This window comes from Ambystoma mexicanum, chromosome 8 (genome assembly GCF_040938575.1).
Source record: "Ambystoma mexicanum isolate Mex_15411 chromosome 8, UKY_AmexF1_1, whole genome shotgun sequence".
Taxonomy (NCBI): domain Eukaryota; kingdom Metazoa; phylum Chordata; class Amphibia; order Caudata; family Ambystomatidae; genus Ambystoma; species Ambystoma mexicanum.
The window spans coordinates 1,186,272,232-1,186,289,986 of NC_090929.1; the positions used below are offsets into that span (position 1 = coordinate 1,186,272,232).

General features: G+C 45.5%; 1 protein-coding gene across 7 annotated transcripts in view; it reads right to left on the minus strand.

Moving 5' to 3' along the window:
* Positions 1 to 17,755, minus strand: part of STAMBPL1 (STAM binding protein like 1) — a 580,481-nt gene that overhangs the window by 213,516 nt on the left and 349,210 nt on the right. For all 7 annotated transcript variants that reach the window (XR_011268690.1, XM_069611270.1, XM_069611271.1 and 4 more), the window contains 2 exons: positions 17,429 to 17,646; positions 15,656 to 15,731 (listed from right to left, as the gene is read on the minus strand). Coding sequence is in view for 6 of the 7 variants with exons in the window: in XM_069611270.1 (XP_069467371.1) it covers positions 15,656 to 15,731; positions 17,429 to 17,646 (294 nt within the window). In the remaining variant the exon portion in view is untranslated. The remainder of the gene's footprint in view (positions 1 to 15,655; positions 15,732 to 17,428; positions 17,647 to 17,755) is intronic.

Genomic DNA, 17,755 nt, shown 5'->3' on the forward strand with positions numbered 1-17,755 from the left:
ATCTTAAAAAGCCCTTTAACCCTTAATGATCAGCCGTCCTCTTAAAATGATTGACCAAAGACCCGCTCTTTGAGAAGAGTAGGCTCAAATAAAAATGAGACTACCTCCTCACCACAACCAGCTACAAGATTTTGCCCTTTTCCCAAAAACCATAATTTTTGTTTTGATAATATTTAATTTCAAACTATACTTCCCAAAATAGTCACTTGTGTACAGCAAGTCCTGCAGGGGTCAAGTCTAAAATAGCTGTGTCATCGGCATAAAGAAGCATGCTATAAAACATGCCCTTAAGAGAGGGTGGATTAACTTTCCTAAGGGTAGTACTAGAGTCAAAGTATGAAAGGAATACATTGGGGCCAATTGACATCCCTGCTTTCATCTTTATTAGTGTGGAAAAACAATGTATAATTCCCTGATCTTATATATCCGACAGTCGCTGAGATGTCTGCGTATAGAAGTGGGATAAGATCTAATAAACCATTAGGGACCCCAATAAAAAGTAAATTGGGCTACAAGATGTTTCTATAAATGAAAGGCTTTCTCCAAATCTCCCTCCCTTAACGTTACTGTATTTCCCTATGATGCTGCTCAGAGTGAAGCAGTGGTGCCCAGTACTAAGCCCTTGCCTTAAACCCACTTGGGAGGGCTTCAGGATATTTTTACTTTGAGGCCACTCCTCCAATCAGAGCAACAAAGTTTATGACAATATCTTACTGTCAATGTCCAGTAAAGATATTGGCCTATAACCTTGGGGGGCTGGGGGGTCCAAGAACTACTTCTCCAAGGAGATGGCACAATGCCTGGGTCGACAATTGCATTCAACATAAAAACGCACTGCCATTCAAAACCGAGGCCCTCTGTAAAAGCTCCCATTGTTGCTCAATACATTCTTTTTTTTTTACTTGTCACAATTTTTATATGCCATTTTGAAAGTATAAATCTGGCTAGCCATGTACACACCACAGATCAAATCATGGTTCCATTTTCATTTCGAGATTCTACATTTTGCATTTAACCATGGGGGCATCCCTTTTTATAACCTGTTCCTTCTGAACTAGGGGACGATGTTTCCCAATCGCTCTGTCCCAGATAGTTTCAACCAAAGATACAAAGAAACTGACACTTTCCTTTGTGACCTCTGAAATATTTAACAGTTTTAAAATAATATCTTTGAATTTGTTGTGAATTCGTCATTCTTTCCAATGCCTCCTTGTCGAGATTAGGCATCGTCAACCAGCCCCTCTGGCTTTCGGACATCATCTTCATAATGCCAACCCCTGGCCATTGGAAAATTAACTCAAGAGGATAGCGATTACTCTGTTCAATCAGAAATGCAAAATGTCAGGACATCCCTTAAGACAAAACAGTCGACAATGGCCAAGGAACAGTATTATTGGTTTTGTATGCTTATGAATGCACCATTTGTCACTAAAGATCCTGGAAAATCCCTGGGCTGAACACCAAAGTACACCTGAAAATCAGTGCTAAATTTTACTGTCCAAACATTGTCCTTAAAATATTTTGCTGAAGAACCTGAAGCCCCTGGCAATGTTTATTTAGTCCCACTATATTTTTGAACAACTCGACTGATCCCATCAGTATAAAAATGTCCTACTGACCACTATGACGATTCACAGGATCTTGTCACTTCTCCCAAGAGGGGAGCCCTTCCCTGTGAGGCCAGGGAGTGGAGTCCGCTATGCGACATTCTCCCTAAGGGCGGCTGTAAGCGGGATCTCAAAGGGAGAGACTCCCCTCTTTGGGACAAGGTCTTCCTATCCTTGAAGGAACTACCTGCCCCACTTTCCTATGAACCCCTCAAAACATCACCGACTCAGAAGACACAACCTGAACAAACCACTGTTTGCCATTGCAATATAACTTCCAGTATTTGAACCCAACACCAATCCTCTGAGAAGAAGAGCGGAGGAGTAATGCTGATCACTCCCTCCCTGGCAAGAAGAGAACACTGTGAAGACTGGTAACCGCAGAGCAATAAAGAATACTTCGGAGAAAAAAGATGGACAAGGATCATATGCTGAGGAGGAACCAGTTCAGATGCATAAAAAGCAAAGAAGGGCTTGCATTAGAGAGTCGTGTTCACCGAGCAGGTGAAGCCTAGAAAGTTTAAACCTGGGAGAGAGAAGTCGGGGCACCCCAGGAGGTCCTAGAGGACGTGGAGAACAAAGGAGGAAAGTGGTTCAAGAGCCGGCAGGAAGCCGACATATGTGTGTGTGGCAAGCATTGCCAGGTGGTGGTGTGACCTTAAGGAGGTGGACCCTGCAGCCCAACAACGACGCAGAGACCATCCAGCAAGATACTCTGCAGAGATCGAACCAGAGAAGAAAAGGAAGCGGTCATCGACACTGTGATTCCTGACCCCACAGACAGAACCGTTGACGCCAAACCGACAAGCTAGATGTAACAGGAACGGCGGGAAAGCCGGGAGGGGCCACAGGCATGCGCTAAACAGCAGAGTATCACAAATGCAAAAAGATTCATCATACTCATCCCAGTAACAGTGAAAACAGCAGAGTGTATAACGAATACTGAGGGACTGCTACCAATCATCCCAGTGATAACAAAAGCAGTAAAGATAGTGAAGAAAGTCAAAAGACAGTTAATACCTGTTTTAGTGGTTGGGAAGACCAAGACATAAGCAAAGAAGAGCAGAATAAAATTACAAGTAGAAATGCAACCTCTTTGTCCGCCTCCTTCCGCCTACTACACCACTCAATTTTTTTGCATCATTTCCTGTAACCAACCACTTAATGTGAAATTAACTTAAGGCCTTGCAAATGTCCTATACTAGATTTGCACGTGATCTACATAACTTACTGTTGAACATTGACTCTGGGTAATTTTAATTACACCTACGTGAATTTTCTTTTTTTTTTTTATATTACATCCTCTCAGATGGCCTGGCGCCGGGCCTCTGCAAACCAATAGAATTGCAGTATCACTGCTTTACATGGATGGGTCTTGATGCAATGTACAAAGCCTTTATCCATGCATGGTTTGTTGCTGAAAAAGATTTGGAATAATGTAGGAAATCTTGGAGGTCCGATTCTTGAGGCGACTTCAAATCTTTCAAACTATTTAAGAAAGTAGCTCAGACAAAAACAATTGTTAAAAGTAGATTGCAGGCTGATTATAATGGGGCTTGTGTTGGTTCTTTCAATACTTTTAGCCAGTTTACCTGGTAAACTTGTGTTGGATTTCAGCCATCCTCCTTTGGATCTCGGTAATCGAGATACCAAAGCAATTCAATAACTTTGAAACATCCTTGCCATTTGGCTAGACGTTTATTTTCAGACATTGATAAAAAGACTAGAACCTGATCCCACAAAGTATTAGAAGGCAAGCTGGCCTCGGTTATAGAATCATTTTTGCTTCTCTTAGGCTTCCTTTAGGTGTGATCTCACTAAGGTATTGTGGCGAGCCAGAAGAAGAACTATTATGTGCAATATTAGGTAAAACTAAGGGTGCTAGTCAATGTCTCAAAATAAATAGTCCCAAATCCAAATCTTAGAAGCTAACTGGCCCTACCACTTAGACAAAAAAAACAGGAGGGTGGAACAATGGCTTCCATCTTCGGCTTCTGCTTGGGACAATCCCTTGGAGATCTTTTCCTTAAATACAAAGTTCATCAATGTCCCAGAACACAGTACACAACCTCTCAGTAGGTTCTGCTGTCAAAAGATATCATCTTTCATACCATTTACTCTTCCTCAGGAAAATTAAGGTTTTACTCACTTGATACGTTACCCACTCAACTGGGCCCGCAGTTTCCAACTGGAGGGTGGCCCACATTCAGATTAAATGTTCAATGATTGGAACCCTAGTGGTTTTCTATTTCTCCAGTTACTCAATTTCATGGTTCTCGAAGTCCCTTGGTCCTCTGACAGGCTTATTTTCTCATGGTGTCAATGGGAACCCTGCCCATTCTTCAGCTCTCTGTGCACCTCCACCTTCATATCCGCACAACACACTGCTCTTCTACTCCATCTCCACACACTGCTTCTCCTGGTCTGTGGCTTTTATAGCACACAGGTCCCTGCCCTCGGGCCAAGGCTTGCCTTATGTTCTAGAGAAGGGGCTCCTGATTGTTACTTATCAGGATTTGCAGGTGCTTCATGGATTTCCCTTTTCAAGTGTTGTTAAATGGATTCTATGTCTGTTTCTTTTTTGGTAATCCATTTGCCTGGATCTGAAACTGCAGGTTGTCCTTAAGAGGCCTCACAAGCTCCTTAAGAATTATTTGAGGAAGTAATTTCACAAAACACTAAGTGCAGTGCTAGCAATGGGACAACCCTCACCCAACATATCCCCGGAGTCGCACCCAATGCCGAAAACCATGGCAAGGCAAGAGATATCCCCACACCAATTTTGTTCCCTTAATACACCTTTCCCCAAAAGAAGCAGTCGTGTAATAAGGACTTGTATTACTGAGTTAAAAGGCTGGTAATTTACTTCTTACCTGTTACCCTTTTACCACCAGGGTCTGTGGCAACTGTCCAATTTGCTGTCCCCTTATAATGGCCCTACTTATCACCGTTCACAAGTCATCAGATTTCAGGTATGATAAGTCCCCTAGAATTGCTACTTTCTTTTCATTCTTGCATGCTTAAATCTGCTTTCATTATTTTATGTGGGATTTGTATAGCACACCTTTTCCATTTCCGAAACTGTGTTGGGCCGTAAATGGGAAAAGTACAACCACAAGCATCAGAGCACAAAAGAAGGAAACACTTGGGACTAACCCTAGCGGTACTGGAAAGATAAGACTACTACCTTCAATAATAATTTGTAGAAGTCCAGACAGTTGAAATGTCAAAGTGCAGGAAGTGAAAATAGGCTCTTACATCTTGTAGCAATTGGCTTCTGTAAATGGCGAAAAGAATAGGGATCGATCTATAGCAAGGAAGTAAAACGGAAGCTTCATATTTCCTTGTACCCCCTTATTTGATGTCTTCCAGATTTGCATGCGATAGACACTCAAACCCATTTCTCAAAATGTGCAAATATTTATGCAATGGGTTCCATCTTGCAATTTCCCTTCAGTCAAAGTCGGATGCCTTCGGTATGCTCCCAGGTGTGAACTCAATTAAGCACAGATATCCATATATCTAGATTTATAAAAGTGAAAATGTGTGGGTGGCTGGGTTTGTGGCAAAGCGTTATTTCTCATAAAAGTCCACACTGTTTCACCATTCTGCACCACATTTTCCATAGTTACCTGTTAGGACCCTGCGGACATGACTGGCTACATAACATTTGGATACCCCACCCCTTCCCTGGATTTCAGCACCTTCACACATAAGACAGTCACCTCAAATCGGCGAAACATCGATGTGGTCGTAGGAGGACAGTTCCCGACACGAGGAACAAAATTAGAGGTCCCAATGGGACCTCTGTTAGACAGAATTACATGCAGTACTCTTTGGGAACACTACACACAATTAAGACTACATGTGTATGCACAATCTCATCTTTGGTATAAGTCTTTACTACACAGTTTTGTGGTAGCAGGGCTGAGCAGCCAGGCTTATCTCAAGAGGGATGTGAGCAGTATAAGATGTTACACAAAGGACTTGCAATCACAGGGGTTCAAACAAACACTTAGTCAAGGTTTCTTGATAAAACAATATTAATTTATTTACACAGTTAGTTAGAAAACATTCCACTAGCAATAAGCAGCTCAATATCACACTGCAATACACTAGATGTGGGAGCAAAATGGCACTTCAGTAACTTCTAAAAGGGAGTAAAAAGACAAAGGTTATAAGAATCGAACAATTATTTTCTGAGGCAGGCCATATAATCTCAGTTCACTAAAAGAGGCAGTTCAATTCAATAGGCCTGGCCAATGTCAACGGATAAGTGTCTTGGATAGGATAGCATAGTTCTGGTAGTAAACGGTTAAGTCTTTGCCAATGTTCTTAGAAGTAGGTTGCCCGAAAAAGAGTTATAGGTCGGATTAGGAGTGAACAAGACTCCAAAGTTGGGAAAGTTTCACAAACTTTCACCGTGGCAGAGAAGAAGTCTCAACCGTGTTTGCACAGTACCTTTGTAATGAAGAAAAGCTGTAGCTGAGACAGTTGTTCCTGGCAGTTCCTGCAGAACTCGCTGTTCCTGGGCCTCAGTCGTGGGGACAAGCGGGAGGACGTTGGGAGGTTCCTGCACTGCATGGAGACCGGTCCACAAGCTTGGCAAAACGTCGGTTTAAGGTGCGAGTGCCTTAAAGTCCCCAAACTGGTATCCCTCTCACTGTCTATCCGGTTTTCAACAGCACTCTGAAGAAAATTCTACCAGTATAGAGATGGTTTCCAGGTGGCTTACGAGTTGGTTGTTCCCACCAGCTCCTTGAAGGGGCATCTCTGTCGAGGAAGTTTCGGGAAATTCAGACCTGCAGCAGGGCTTCACCGGGCAAACCAACGGTCCAGGAGTTGATGCAGTCATCTTCCTTCAGCTCGTCTTCGGTTCTTTTGTTCCAGTGGTCGACTCTGCCTTCAGGTCCCAGAGGCCTGCTTTTAAACAGTTTTCTCCAATTCATTCCAGCCTAGCTGTCACTCACCCAGCAGTGTGGCTGTCCTTGCCGGACAGTCAGCCAGCCAATCACGCCAGAGTGCATTCAGGTCTCCTAGGAGCCTAATCACAGGGAGTTTCGGGCACCTCCCTCACATCCTGTTCACCCCAGACACTCAGGCGCCAGAGGGGGGCTTCAGTACAGAAGCCCGCCAAAGGCAAATGAACAAAGGGACCAAGCTTGGTTTGGTGCGCAGGGACAAACACTAGAAGGACCTTTACAAAAAGAAATGGCAAAAAAAGTCGATCAGAACCTGTTTTTACAGAGGGGGTTCGGACGCCATCTTGAAAAACATGGCTCCGGTGGATTTCAGCTACCGGAGCGTTTAAACGGGTCGCAGTCGGGGAAATCATGGTAATACCACTGCTACCAGCCATTCTGAGAGGAAAGGGTCGCTTTTGGGGGGCTACACGTGTTTTCTAGGCATAGGGAATACTAGGTATTCCCTCCAGCACTCTGCTGTAAGGCAGTATGTGCTGGGTCTAGCAATTTAGAAAGACTACCAAAGTCAATTTAATTTTACATTCACTGGGAGACAGTAGTCAGTCCCAGAGAAGGTATTTAAACCTTGGGAAGTCTGAAAGACATCTCTGTGCCACTGCACTGAGGGTGCTGTGTGACACACAAGAAAAAGATGATGCCCATGGAGTTGTCTAAAACTCCATATCCAAAGAACACAAAAATAAAACACACATCAAAATACATGAAAGAGTGGGGGGAAAAAAGCCTCACACTCTTTCCAGGTAAAAATTAAAGTCCTAGAAATCCAGCAAAGTTAAGATTGGCAAATGCAGCTTGTATTTTGGTTCAACGTGTTAGACGCGACTGTGTGGCGGGCAGCTCCTTTTCTGTTGCGGCTGCACGGTTGTGGAACTCTCTGCACACGCCTCTGTCTTACTGAGGATCATCTCAGCTTTAGGCGGGCTGTGAAAACCTGGCTTTTTGCAGGCTAATTTCTGATATCGGTCTCAGTATAGTTTTGCCTTAGCATTATGATGCCACCTGGGGTGAGAGTTTGCGCTTAATAAATGGTTTAAAGTTGTTGGGGGTCTCAAAAGGCAAGGGAAATTAGCACATTTATGAGAATTCTCCCTAACAACCTCAAAAACCACATTTTAGGCCCTTGGATGCATGGTATCCAAGATAGTTGCACTGCAACAGACTCCACCATGCCAGGGTGCAGCGACAGGTGGGGAGAGAGCACAGAAGGTCCCAGTATGCAGCAGCACACCAACTCTCGCCTCCCCTGAACGTCTGCACTAGGTTATGTCAGCCAGCCACACACGCCCATTCTCAGTGCAGTTTACTTCAGGGTGCAAAGCAAATCAAGCGGTAAGCGAATTGGAACAGCGACCTACAGGATCATGGATTTTCAACAATGAGTGTTCTGTCTGTCTACAGAACACGTTCAGAGAACGCATACTTTTGCTAGTATACAGTATAGGAAGCAAAGTGTGCGTGTCCAAGTTCTGCACAGGTTGAAGAGATACAAAATAAGTCTTGTAAAAGGAAAGGAATAAACGGATAGGAATAAAATATGATAGAGTAAAAACACATACAGAAATTAACGTTAAAAAAATAATCCTCATCACAGTGATTTCCAACATGCCTACGAGATTGGTAAAGAAGAAGAACAGATAGAAAAGAGCAGTCAGTTGTACTCTGTTCTTTCCTGAAGTTACTTATTTGATAAATATTTCCATTCAATGTAAAATCTCAAAGCATAGTATTACTATATAATGTATTTTTTTGTGTGTAAATATCAAGATGGTATGTTTACAAAATCAATCCCTAGAGATAGACTAACTACCAAGGCTACAGTAAACAAACACGACACACACAACAATTGTTAAGTAGAGTTGAGGATGCTTCAGAGCTGTTAAATTGGTTTGTGTTTACGCTACGGCTCTTTGGACCTCACCAGGGTTTGTATATGTGTATATGAGATTGGTGCTGTGTCCACGACCTTTGCAGTGTTATGAATGATTTCATACTGTAATCTGTGGCTAACAGCTAATATTCAATCTTATACCAAAGCAGACACCTAACCATGCACCTATGTGCTCTCCACGTTATGTTATGTTAAACCATTTATTAAGCGCAAACTCTCACCCCAGGTGGCATCATAGTGCTAAGGCAAAACTATACTGAGACCGATATCAGAAATTAGCCTGCAAAAAGCCAGGTTTTCACAGCCCGCCTAAAGCTGAGATGATCCTCAGTAAGACAGAGAGGCGTGTGCAGAGAGTTCCACAACCGTGCAGCCGCAACAGAAAAGGAGCTGCCCGCCACACAGTCTCGTCTAACACGTTGAACCAAAATACAAGCTGCATTTGCCAATCTTAAGGAGCGAGCTGGCACGTGCAGGCGAAATTTCTCCTGCAGGAACTCAGGGCCAATACCATACAAATCCCAGTGCACAAGGCCTTGAACTTAATCCGTCCAGCTGACCACCGGTGCCAATGCAGCGATAAGTACACCTGAAATAGAGATGGAACAAGTGGTGCCCGGGGAACCCCATGCTGCAGATTTCTGGAGAATCTGCAGGCGCCGCAACAGATGGCCCAGGTATAAAGAACTGCAATAATCCAGTGAGCCAGCAACCAGAGACAAGACCACCAGTGGGCGGAAAGAAAGGGGAGAACTTGAACTTAACCCCCAGAATTTTACTACAGCAACCGGCTGTGGCACAGGGCCCAGCTCAGCAGCCAAAAATCATCCAACCAGAGAGAAGTCTCAGATGGAGCCTCAACAACCAGGACCTCGGTCTTGTCGCCATTGAGCCAGAGCCAATTGGCACCCATTCAGACCGAGATTGCCAAAAGGCAGCGCTACGTTTTCGATGGCTGAGCATCCGAATCTGGGTGTTGTCAGAATAAGAAGACCACCAAAACCCAAAAGGCGTGTATCAAGGAGATCAAAGGCAGAATATAAATATTAAAAAGAAGGGGGGAAAGCAGATCCGTGAGGGACACCACAAGCCAGAGGACAAGGGGAAGAGCTAAAAGGGGAAAGGACGAGGGACTAGGTATGATCAGCAAGAAAAGAAGAGAACCATTTCAAAACCTGGCCAGAGATCCCCCACTGTGGCTAGTCGCTGGACCAAGATGAAATGGTCAATGGTGCCAAAAGCCACAGAGATCCAAGAAGATCAGGGCACCAGGCTCCGCCCCAACCCCTTCCCCTGATCGACAATCTGAGCCTGATCATCAAGAACAGAGATCAGGGCAGATTCAGTGCCCCGGCCCGGTCTGAAACCAGACAGGAAAGGATATAAACAGTGAAAACCCTTGAGAAAGTGAAATGGCACGGAAATTTGAAAGAAGAGCGTTCAGATTCAGTTTTTTTAAAAGCGGAATCACTAACGCATATTTAAGAGAAGTAGTTATATGGCCGTGCACAAGAGAATAGTTCACTGCTGACGACACTAAGGCAGCAATAGAGAGAATAATCTCCAAATTCCAAGAGGAATAGGATCCGCTGGGGAAATGGACTTCAAACTGCATGTGGCCAAGACAAGATCTGCCTCCGAGAAGGTGGTAAATACCTTCCAAAGAACTGGGGCTGGTGCACCCACAGAATCCCCCCAGTCTCCTGCATATCCGAAGTCAGAGAGTCCGAAATCTTCTGCGGATAGCTCCAATTTTGCCTTGAAAGAAGTTAGACAATGAAGTGCAAAGTTGCATAGAAGGAATGACTATTAGCCGAGGGCAGGGCAGAAAGAGCCTGCACCACATTAAACAGCTCCAGAGAGGAGTTTACAGCAGCTTCAATACGTCCAGAGAAGTAAACCTGATTAGCCTTGAAGATGGCGAGTTGATCAACTGACATGGCCTTGCGAAAAGCCAAATGATTTAGTGGGCAACAAACTAGCCACCATTTACGTTCCGCATGAGAGCGCTGCTGGTGAAGACCAGCCAGGGCCACAGAGAACCAAGGCTCTGAAGGGAGGGGCCGAGGTTTGGAAGGTTTCAAGGGAGCCAGAGAGTCGGCTGTGGACAGTCAGAGAATCGAAGTCAACCGAAAAACCCGGGGCCAAGGCCTCCATTATCCCAGCAACAACTGTGTTGGTAGGAATGTTGAACCAGCGACGGGAGGGGGGACATGGGAGAGCTGAAAGATGACATGTGGGCTCACCCTGAATAGAAAAAGGCACGACCCAGTGGTAAGTTCAAAGGGCGGAAAAACTGGGGTAGACCGTGACCAAGGAGGGAGAGGCAAATAGAAGATCCCAAGTGTTGTCAGACACATGCGTTGGACCCCCCAATCAGCTGTGGCAGATTAAGGTCACCCAGAGACGAGACCAAGTTAGCCGCCACTGTATTTTTAACATTATTGGGGTGAAGAATAAAATCCCCCAGTACGACAAGGTACTGATATTGTAGGCACAATTCGGTGAGCAGAGCCACAAAGTAATGTGGAAATTCCATACGTAAAAGACATGCCTCCATAATAAGAGCATGTGTAAAGGCCAACATATAGCACGGGAGGTCCATGCTGTGTATAAGTGCAATACCATCACCTGTCCATGGGGGGGGGGGGGTCTGTCACGTCTAACAATACTATACTCCACTGGTAGAGCGTGGCTAAGTGAAGACACCGACGTGTCTTTCATCCAGAATTCGGTGATGAACGCCAAGTAAGGTGACAAATCTTGCAAGGGATCATAATCTCCAGCATGGGCCACCACAGATCTGCGTTCAGTAAAACACATCTTACCTGTGGCTGAGTGCGAGTGGGTTTGCGTCCCTGTCTCCAGACTAAAGTCATCAGAGAAATCACTAACTCGCTTAACTCCTTAACTCAACCAACAACTCCTCTGGGGTGTGTCCCTCCTATATATGTATTGCCCTCTATGTCATGACGCCAAGCCAATAATATAAAGGAGCTCCTGCACACATGTGCCATTGAACAGCCGCAGATTCCAACAATGGATTTAATGTGTCTATCTCTCACTCCGGGTCCGCAGGCCCACACTGAGATCACGGTCCTGCAGGTCTTGCTGACCTGGGACCCTCAGGCCAGCATGGTGCCCTGGGTCCGTCCAGGCCACTCTACAACACGGATGCTCCCGGCATGCTTGGTGCCCCGACACCCCAGGCACGTGTCTGCACAGGCTATCTGGGTCCGCCCTGCAACCCAGTAGGTCCAGGTGACCCCGGAAATCCAGCAAGGTGCTGGCTTGTGTGCGAATGGCCAGCCCCATAATAATGGCGATGGAGAGGGAGGAAACCCACAGTGTGGTCGTCGCCCAAAGGGGGAAGAGAGGTGAGCGGCATCCACCGCTGCAAAAGAAGAGGGGCGAGTGCTATCCAGCGTTGCAAAAGAAGAGTGGACGCCCCAGCACCCTGCCGGCAAATCCATCCTGGCCGCGGCACTCAGTGAGGAGGATGTTTGTGCGCCCGTGGTGAAGGTAAGTCTGCAGCCTTGTGCATCCGCTGCCACATCATTCGGTTTGCTCCTGCCCAAGGGAGAAAGTGTCTTGCTCCGCGATCGGAGCGCCAAAACAAAGTGAAGAAGAAGCAGCATCCACCGTTGAGAAAGTAAGAACACTGCTCTGGGTTCCCTGCGCTGTGAGGAAGGAGTAGTCCCACTCTTGCGCATGAACGGAGGCAGTTCTCCGGTGAGTGCTTCGCCCGGCCCCCCACCCAGCATGCTGTAGTGCTCCCGCCTTGAGGAGGAGGGGTGTGGCTGTGTCCGTGGCCTGCTTCCCAGCCCAAGCGGGTGGCCGCATTGGGGACGAAGAAACAAATGAAGAGGTCCGCTGTGGTACTCGTCGGGCAACTGTAAGGAAATCAAGAAATATCCTGCCCGGCGAGCCGAAAGAAGTACGAAAATGGGTACCGCCGGATTTGTTTCGAATTCTCCCGCATACGGGGAGAGAACGTGTGGTGCAGCGATCAATGTTGCATTGTGGATGTCATGCACCAGTCTGGAGCTGTGAAGAGGAAGGCGAGTGCCCAGCTCACTCCTGCCCTGCAAGAGGCAGCACAATCCTGGAGGTTGCTTCCAAAACCCTTCACAAAGATCTTGAGGTGGTGAAATAAAATGTAGCCCTCCATGTCAGCGGAATGCCAGAAAAGGAAGGATGGCCCTCTGCAGAGCCCGGGCCGCACAGCGGTGGATCTTGATACGCTACATGTCTTTTCACGAATGAGATGGCACCCTGCAGATCCCAGGCCTCCGGCAGTGAATTGCTCAGCGCTCCATGTTGGTGCAATGAAAACAAATGCAAAGGGCCCTCTGAAGATCCCAAGCACATTGGTGGTGATTTTGCAACACGCTCCATGACCGAAGCTTCCAGCTCAAAGTTGTTAACAGGAAAAAAGGTAGGTGCCCTGCCACTGTAGTTGTGGAAAAGGAAGAAACATAAGTTGAGTGACTGCCCCCACTCTGTAGGAGTGCTTGTGCACCTTCCTGTGCTAACAGCTCCTGCCTGGAAGGGGATGAGGTAGAGACTGAGGGCAGCCTCCTGCTGCCATAGGAGGACATAACTCCTGCCTGGGGGAGTGTGGCCCAGACACCATGTCACCAATGTCTCGTAGCCCCACACCCGCTGCAATGACATGACCCCTGCTTGCTGCGTGGTGTGGCCTCTCCAAAGGCAGTTTACCATCAACCCAGCACTGACCGTGGCACTCCCCTTCATCGATAGGGTGCTTGTGAGGCCAGGAAGAGGGGGTGAATAACAGGTTACCACCCAATGCCCTGTCAACATACAGAGGCAATCCCGGCTGGGCGAACCTGACCGTGGCGCAGCCTAGATGCCCTGCTACCAGTGTCACGCTGCCTGCCCCAACATCAAGGGACTAAGCCGATGTGGCCACTGGTGCAGCTTTGCCGGCTGCTGAACTGATACTAGTGCAGGTTTTGAGTTTCCTGCAGCCCTCCAGATGCTTTATGACGACTCAGTAAACACCCGTTTAGATGCTGTGAGCCTGCATGTAATTTATATGCTTAAAGTGGTCCCGGTTAAAATAGATGCAAAGTTGTGCTCCCGCAGTTTGTCGGCATGCTGTGTATGGTGCCAGTAGCTGACAATGGCATCTTTCAGTAGTTGAAGTTCTGTGTCTTCCATGTGTAATAAAGTGTTTAGAATGTGGTAGAGATGCCAACAGACCATCAGCAGTCCACCAACCCTTACCTGTCACCCACCAAATATTTACAGCATGCTTGATATAGTATATTTTTGCAACTATGTGAGTCCCAATGTATGTGGTCATTGTTTTCCCCTACAGTTCCCATGTGGTCCAAGTATTGGCATTTTGTAACGGGGGGAGGGGTAGAGGGGGAATCAGTTAATATTCAGTGATCTCTGCTTTTGCTTTATTATGAAAGATGCGGTGTGTGGTGTGTCCCTCCTATATGTGTATTGCTCTTTCAAGAGGTGTCATAACAACGTCATGACACCAAGCTAATAAAAGGAGCTCCAGCACACAAGTGCCATAGAATGACAGCAGACTCCAACAATGGATTTATTGTGTTCATCTCTCACTCCGGGTCTGCAGGTCCACACTGTGTGATCACGATCACGACCCTCAGGCCAGCATGATGCCCTGGGGCATGGTGCCCGGTGTCTGCTCAGGACACTCTACAACACGGATGCTCCCAGCATCCCTCGTGCCACAGCACCCCAGGCCAGTGTCCGCACAGGCCATCAGGGTCCGCACTGCAACCCAGTTAGTCCGGTGATCAGGGTCGTCATTTATGTGACCAGCACCATGTGGCTCTTTACTTCTGGAGTGGCCGGCTTTCTTGTTCAGGCCCCTTAAAAAAAAAGAAGAAAAATAAGAACAGGAAGGCCATAAGTCTAACACTTTCAGCACTGACCCTAAATAAGAAAGAATAGGAATACCAAATAATGTCTCTTTCTGGAATACTATACAATAATTGCTAGACTCATTAAAGGTTTATTTCAGACACACTTCAGAGGGTGAGTCACTGATTTAGTCTGTTCTTAAGCACCTCAACTCAGCCTTTCATCCTTCTGAGGTCGATAAATGAGTACCAACACAGGTTGGGTGATATTGGGTGTATATTTTTTCCTATATAAAGCGCTTAAGCGCAAGTGCTATATAATAACACATCATTATCATTTGGTCATGAACGTCTGCTTGCATTCACAGGAATTTGGTAATATGGGCCTGTACACACTGATCTGAACGATACATATGGCGATCAATTATTGTATGAAATGTACATCACATTATAGTAATATCGTAACCATATTTTCGTAGTGTACAATGCTATGTGATGCCACGTTTTGTCAACGTGTGAAAGGTCGTGTTCCATGCTTCCCACGATATCACTTCGGGGTGGGGGTCAAATGACATCACTTTGTGTGATGTCATCAGGGGATCAAGGGTCGTGTGATGTCACTTCTGCTACCCCTGGCTTTTTGGTGAAATGACGTCCCAGCCAGTGATCCCGGTAACCCAGTAAGGTGCTGGCTCGTGTGAGAATGGCCAGGCCCATAATATCCTTCAATATCACAGTGGCTCTCCATTATCCAGTAAGCAAGCGACAGGGTTCGGATTTATGAACATCAACACACAGCTAAACCCCAACGTATATTTCCCACAAAGAACACACATGCAAGCAGGCAGGCAACGATAAAACACGGCCTGCCTCGCACGTACATGCTAGGCGTTACATCTGCAGCGTTTCATTTCCTCCAACCCACCCACGACCTTGAATGCAAGTCCCAAAGAGCCAGAGGCCACACGGATAGCAAAGGCTGAGCTATAGCAAGAGCCAGCAACATGAGATAAAAAGCTGCCGTTTATGTGGGCATACAATATGGGAAGCAATTTATTGGTCAAACAAGCAAACATTGAAAGTTAAAACTCAAGTTTAAAACAGGAATTGTTTCAAGGAAGTGAACCCTGATCCAGACAAGAGCAAAAGAATGTTGGTGTGGATATATTTCGAAACAAGTTTGGTGTCCTAGAAACGAAAGAGTTTTTTTGTTTTCTTCTAAACTCTAGGATACACACAAACGTGAAGGTGGCCTAGTGACAAAAAATGCCTGACGTAGGATGGCAACTCTGGAAAGTCAATGATTACCTTCATAATGTCCTGTTTTTCTGGTACTGCACATTGCGCGTAGTCTCGATGAGTGGGCAGCTTTTCCACAAACAGGCTGAACATTCGTGCAATCAGAAAAGGAAAAGTTACAAACAGAAAATAACAGTTTTCGTCAAAAGGTAACACGTACTGCTAACCAATTACATTAAAAAAAAAATGTGTAAGAGGTTCCCTGATTTGGGGTCCTTAGCTACTCGCTACTCTCGGATTTAAATATGCGCTAATGATTTTTACACAGTCTAATGACCCCAGGTTCTACCGTTTTTAGAAAGAATATTCCCACGTTACCTAAACATGCATCCTTGTAAAGGGTGGCATATATAGTTTGAAAGTAAGACTATAGAGAAGTGCTGTGTTAGAATGACAGTGATCATAGCTCATTCATGAAAACTTCACACGTAAAAACGCTGGAGAACATATACATGACTGTGAGCTGAGATGTCTACAGGACCATTTTTATTTTAAGGCACTGCACAGAAGAATCATATCACAAAACAAAAGACAGGATGATAATCTATTAAGTTGTTAAAGTTAAGTTTAGGATCAGCTGGACATCCATCAAATATAATAAATTCAGCAAAAATCGTTCTTGATGCCTTCCAATGCATCTCACACACAACCCCATGTTTAGGTATCAGGTTCACTGGTTGTTGCCGCAATGGAAACCTAAAACACCATTAAGCTTGTGTGGTAACGTCATGCGAACCAGGTTTTCCAACACTGAGGCCACAATTCCAACTCCGGACCACTCCTAGTAGCACGCATATTTCATCGCATCCAGGCACATTAATTATGCATGTAACAAAAAGTCATCCATGAGGATAGAGAGCAGCGCTATAAACATTAATGACATTGCTCTTCCTCGATAAGTTCCCACAGTGTATCAGTGTTTGGAAGAGTGGAAAAAAGGGTGCTGTTGCGCAACCCACCCTCATCCACCATTAAGGAGCATCCTGTAGTAAGTGAAACACTGTGACCCCAAGGAGAATCCTGCTCATTTTAAGTCCTTATTTAGATACGCGGACTAGTATTACAAAAATGGATGGTAGGGGCCACTTGAAAGTTTCCATTGTTAACACTAAGCTGCGTCACTGCACTGAGCTGTAACCATGATCAGTGGCCTCCCTTAACATGGATTATAGGCCAGATCTCGACCAGTGGAAAATCTTCACTGTCTGAAACCTCCATTTTGGGCACGGTTCATGGGAACCTTCTCCACCCCCCACCCCTCACAGTAACGGCACCAACGGCACCGTTATCAGCGCACCCTCATTAATATCCATATACATGTCCTCTACTCGAGATAATATAGCACAGAGGTTCCCGCCAATTCCAGGTAGGGAAATTAAGTCCCATAATGAGTCCATCGAATGGAATCTGGCTAGCCTCATTCAGTGCATTATCAATGTCTACACCTGGCTGATCTGATAACAGCTCTGATAAATTATTCTCCGAATGAAGGTTCAGAAAATACGATGAAAAAAACACTTAACAATGGGCAATAAAATAAAACCAATATATACATTATTATTTCTAAATCATTGCAAAAAAAGGTAAGCTCTTTCTAGAAATACTGAAAATGCTGTATCTATCTGACATGTTAAATGTTTTGAAGACCTGCCTGGTGCGTTATCATAGAAGAACAAGATCCTGTAAAATTACATTTTCTCAGTGATCGTGTGAATTGGCGCATTACCGCACATCCAACACAAGTTAGCATACATAGTTTCAAAACAACAGAAAATTACTTACGTTATGAACTTATTGTAAAGAACGAAAGCATTTTCCAAGTTCCCTTCCTCCGAATATACATATGCCATGCGTTCCATCTCCACGCCAGATCTGAAATAGCGTCGTGGAGTAATGTCTTCATTGATCGTGATATTGCTGCCTAGCTTGCTCAGAGCACGGACACGCTCTTCTGGGCTCAAGGAGACATCTGTGTGGTCCGGCATTGCAACCAGCTTCTTCTGCAAGTAAATAAGAACCAGACAAGGGATTAAAAGAAGCCCAAAATATAAGCAATTCCTCAAAACGATTGAGCTGACATACTGAACTGTTTTGTCTAGAGTACTTTAG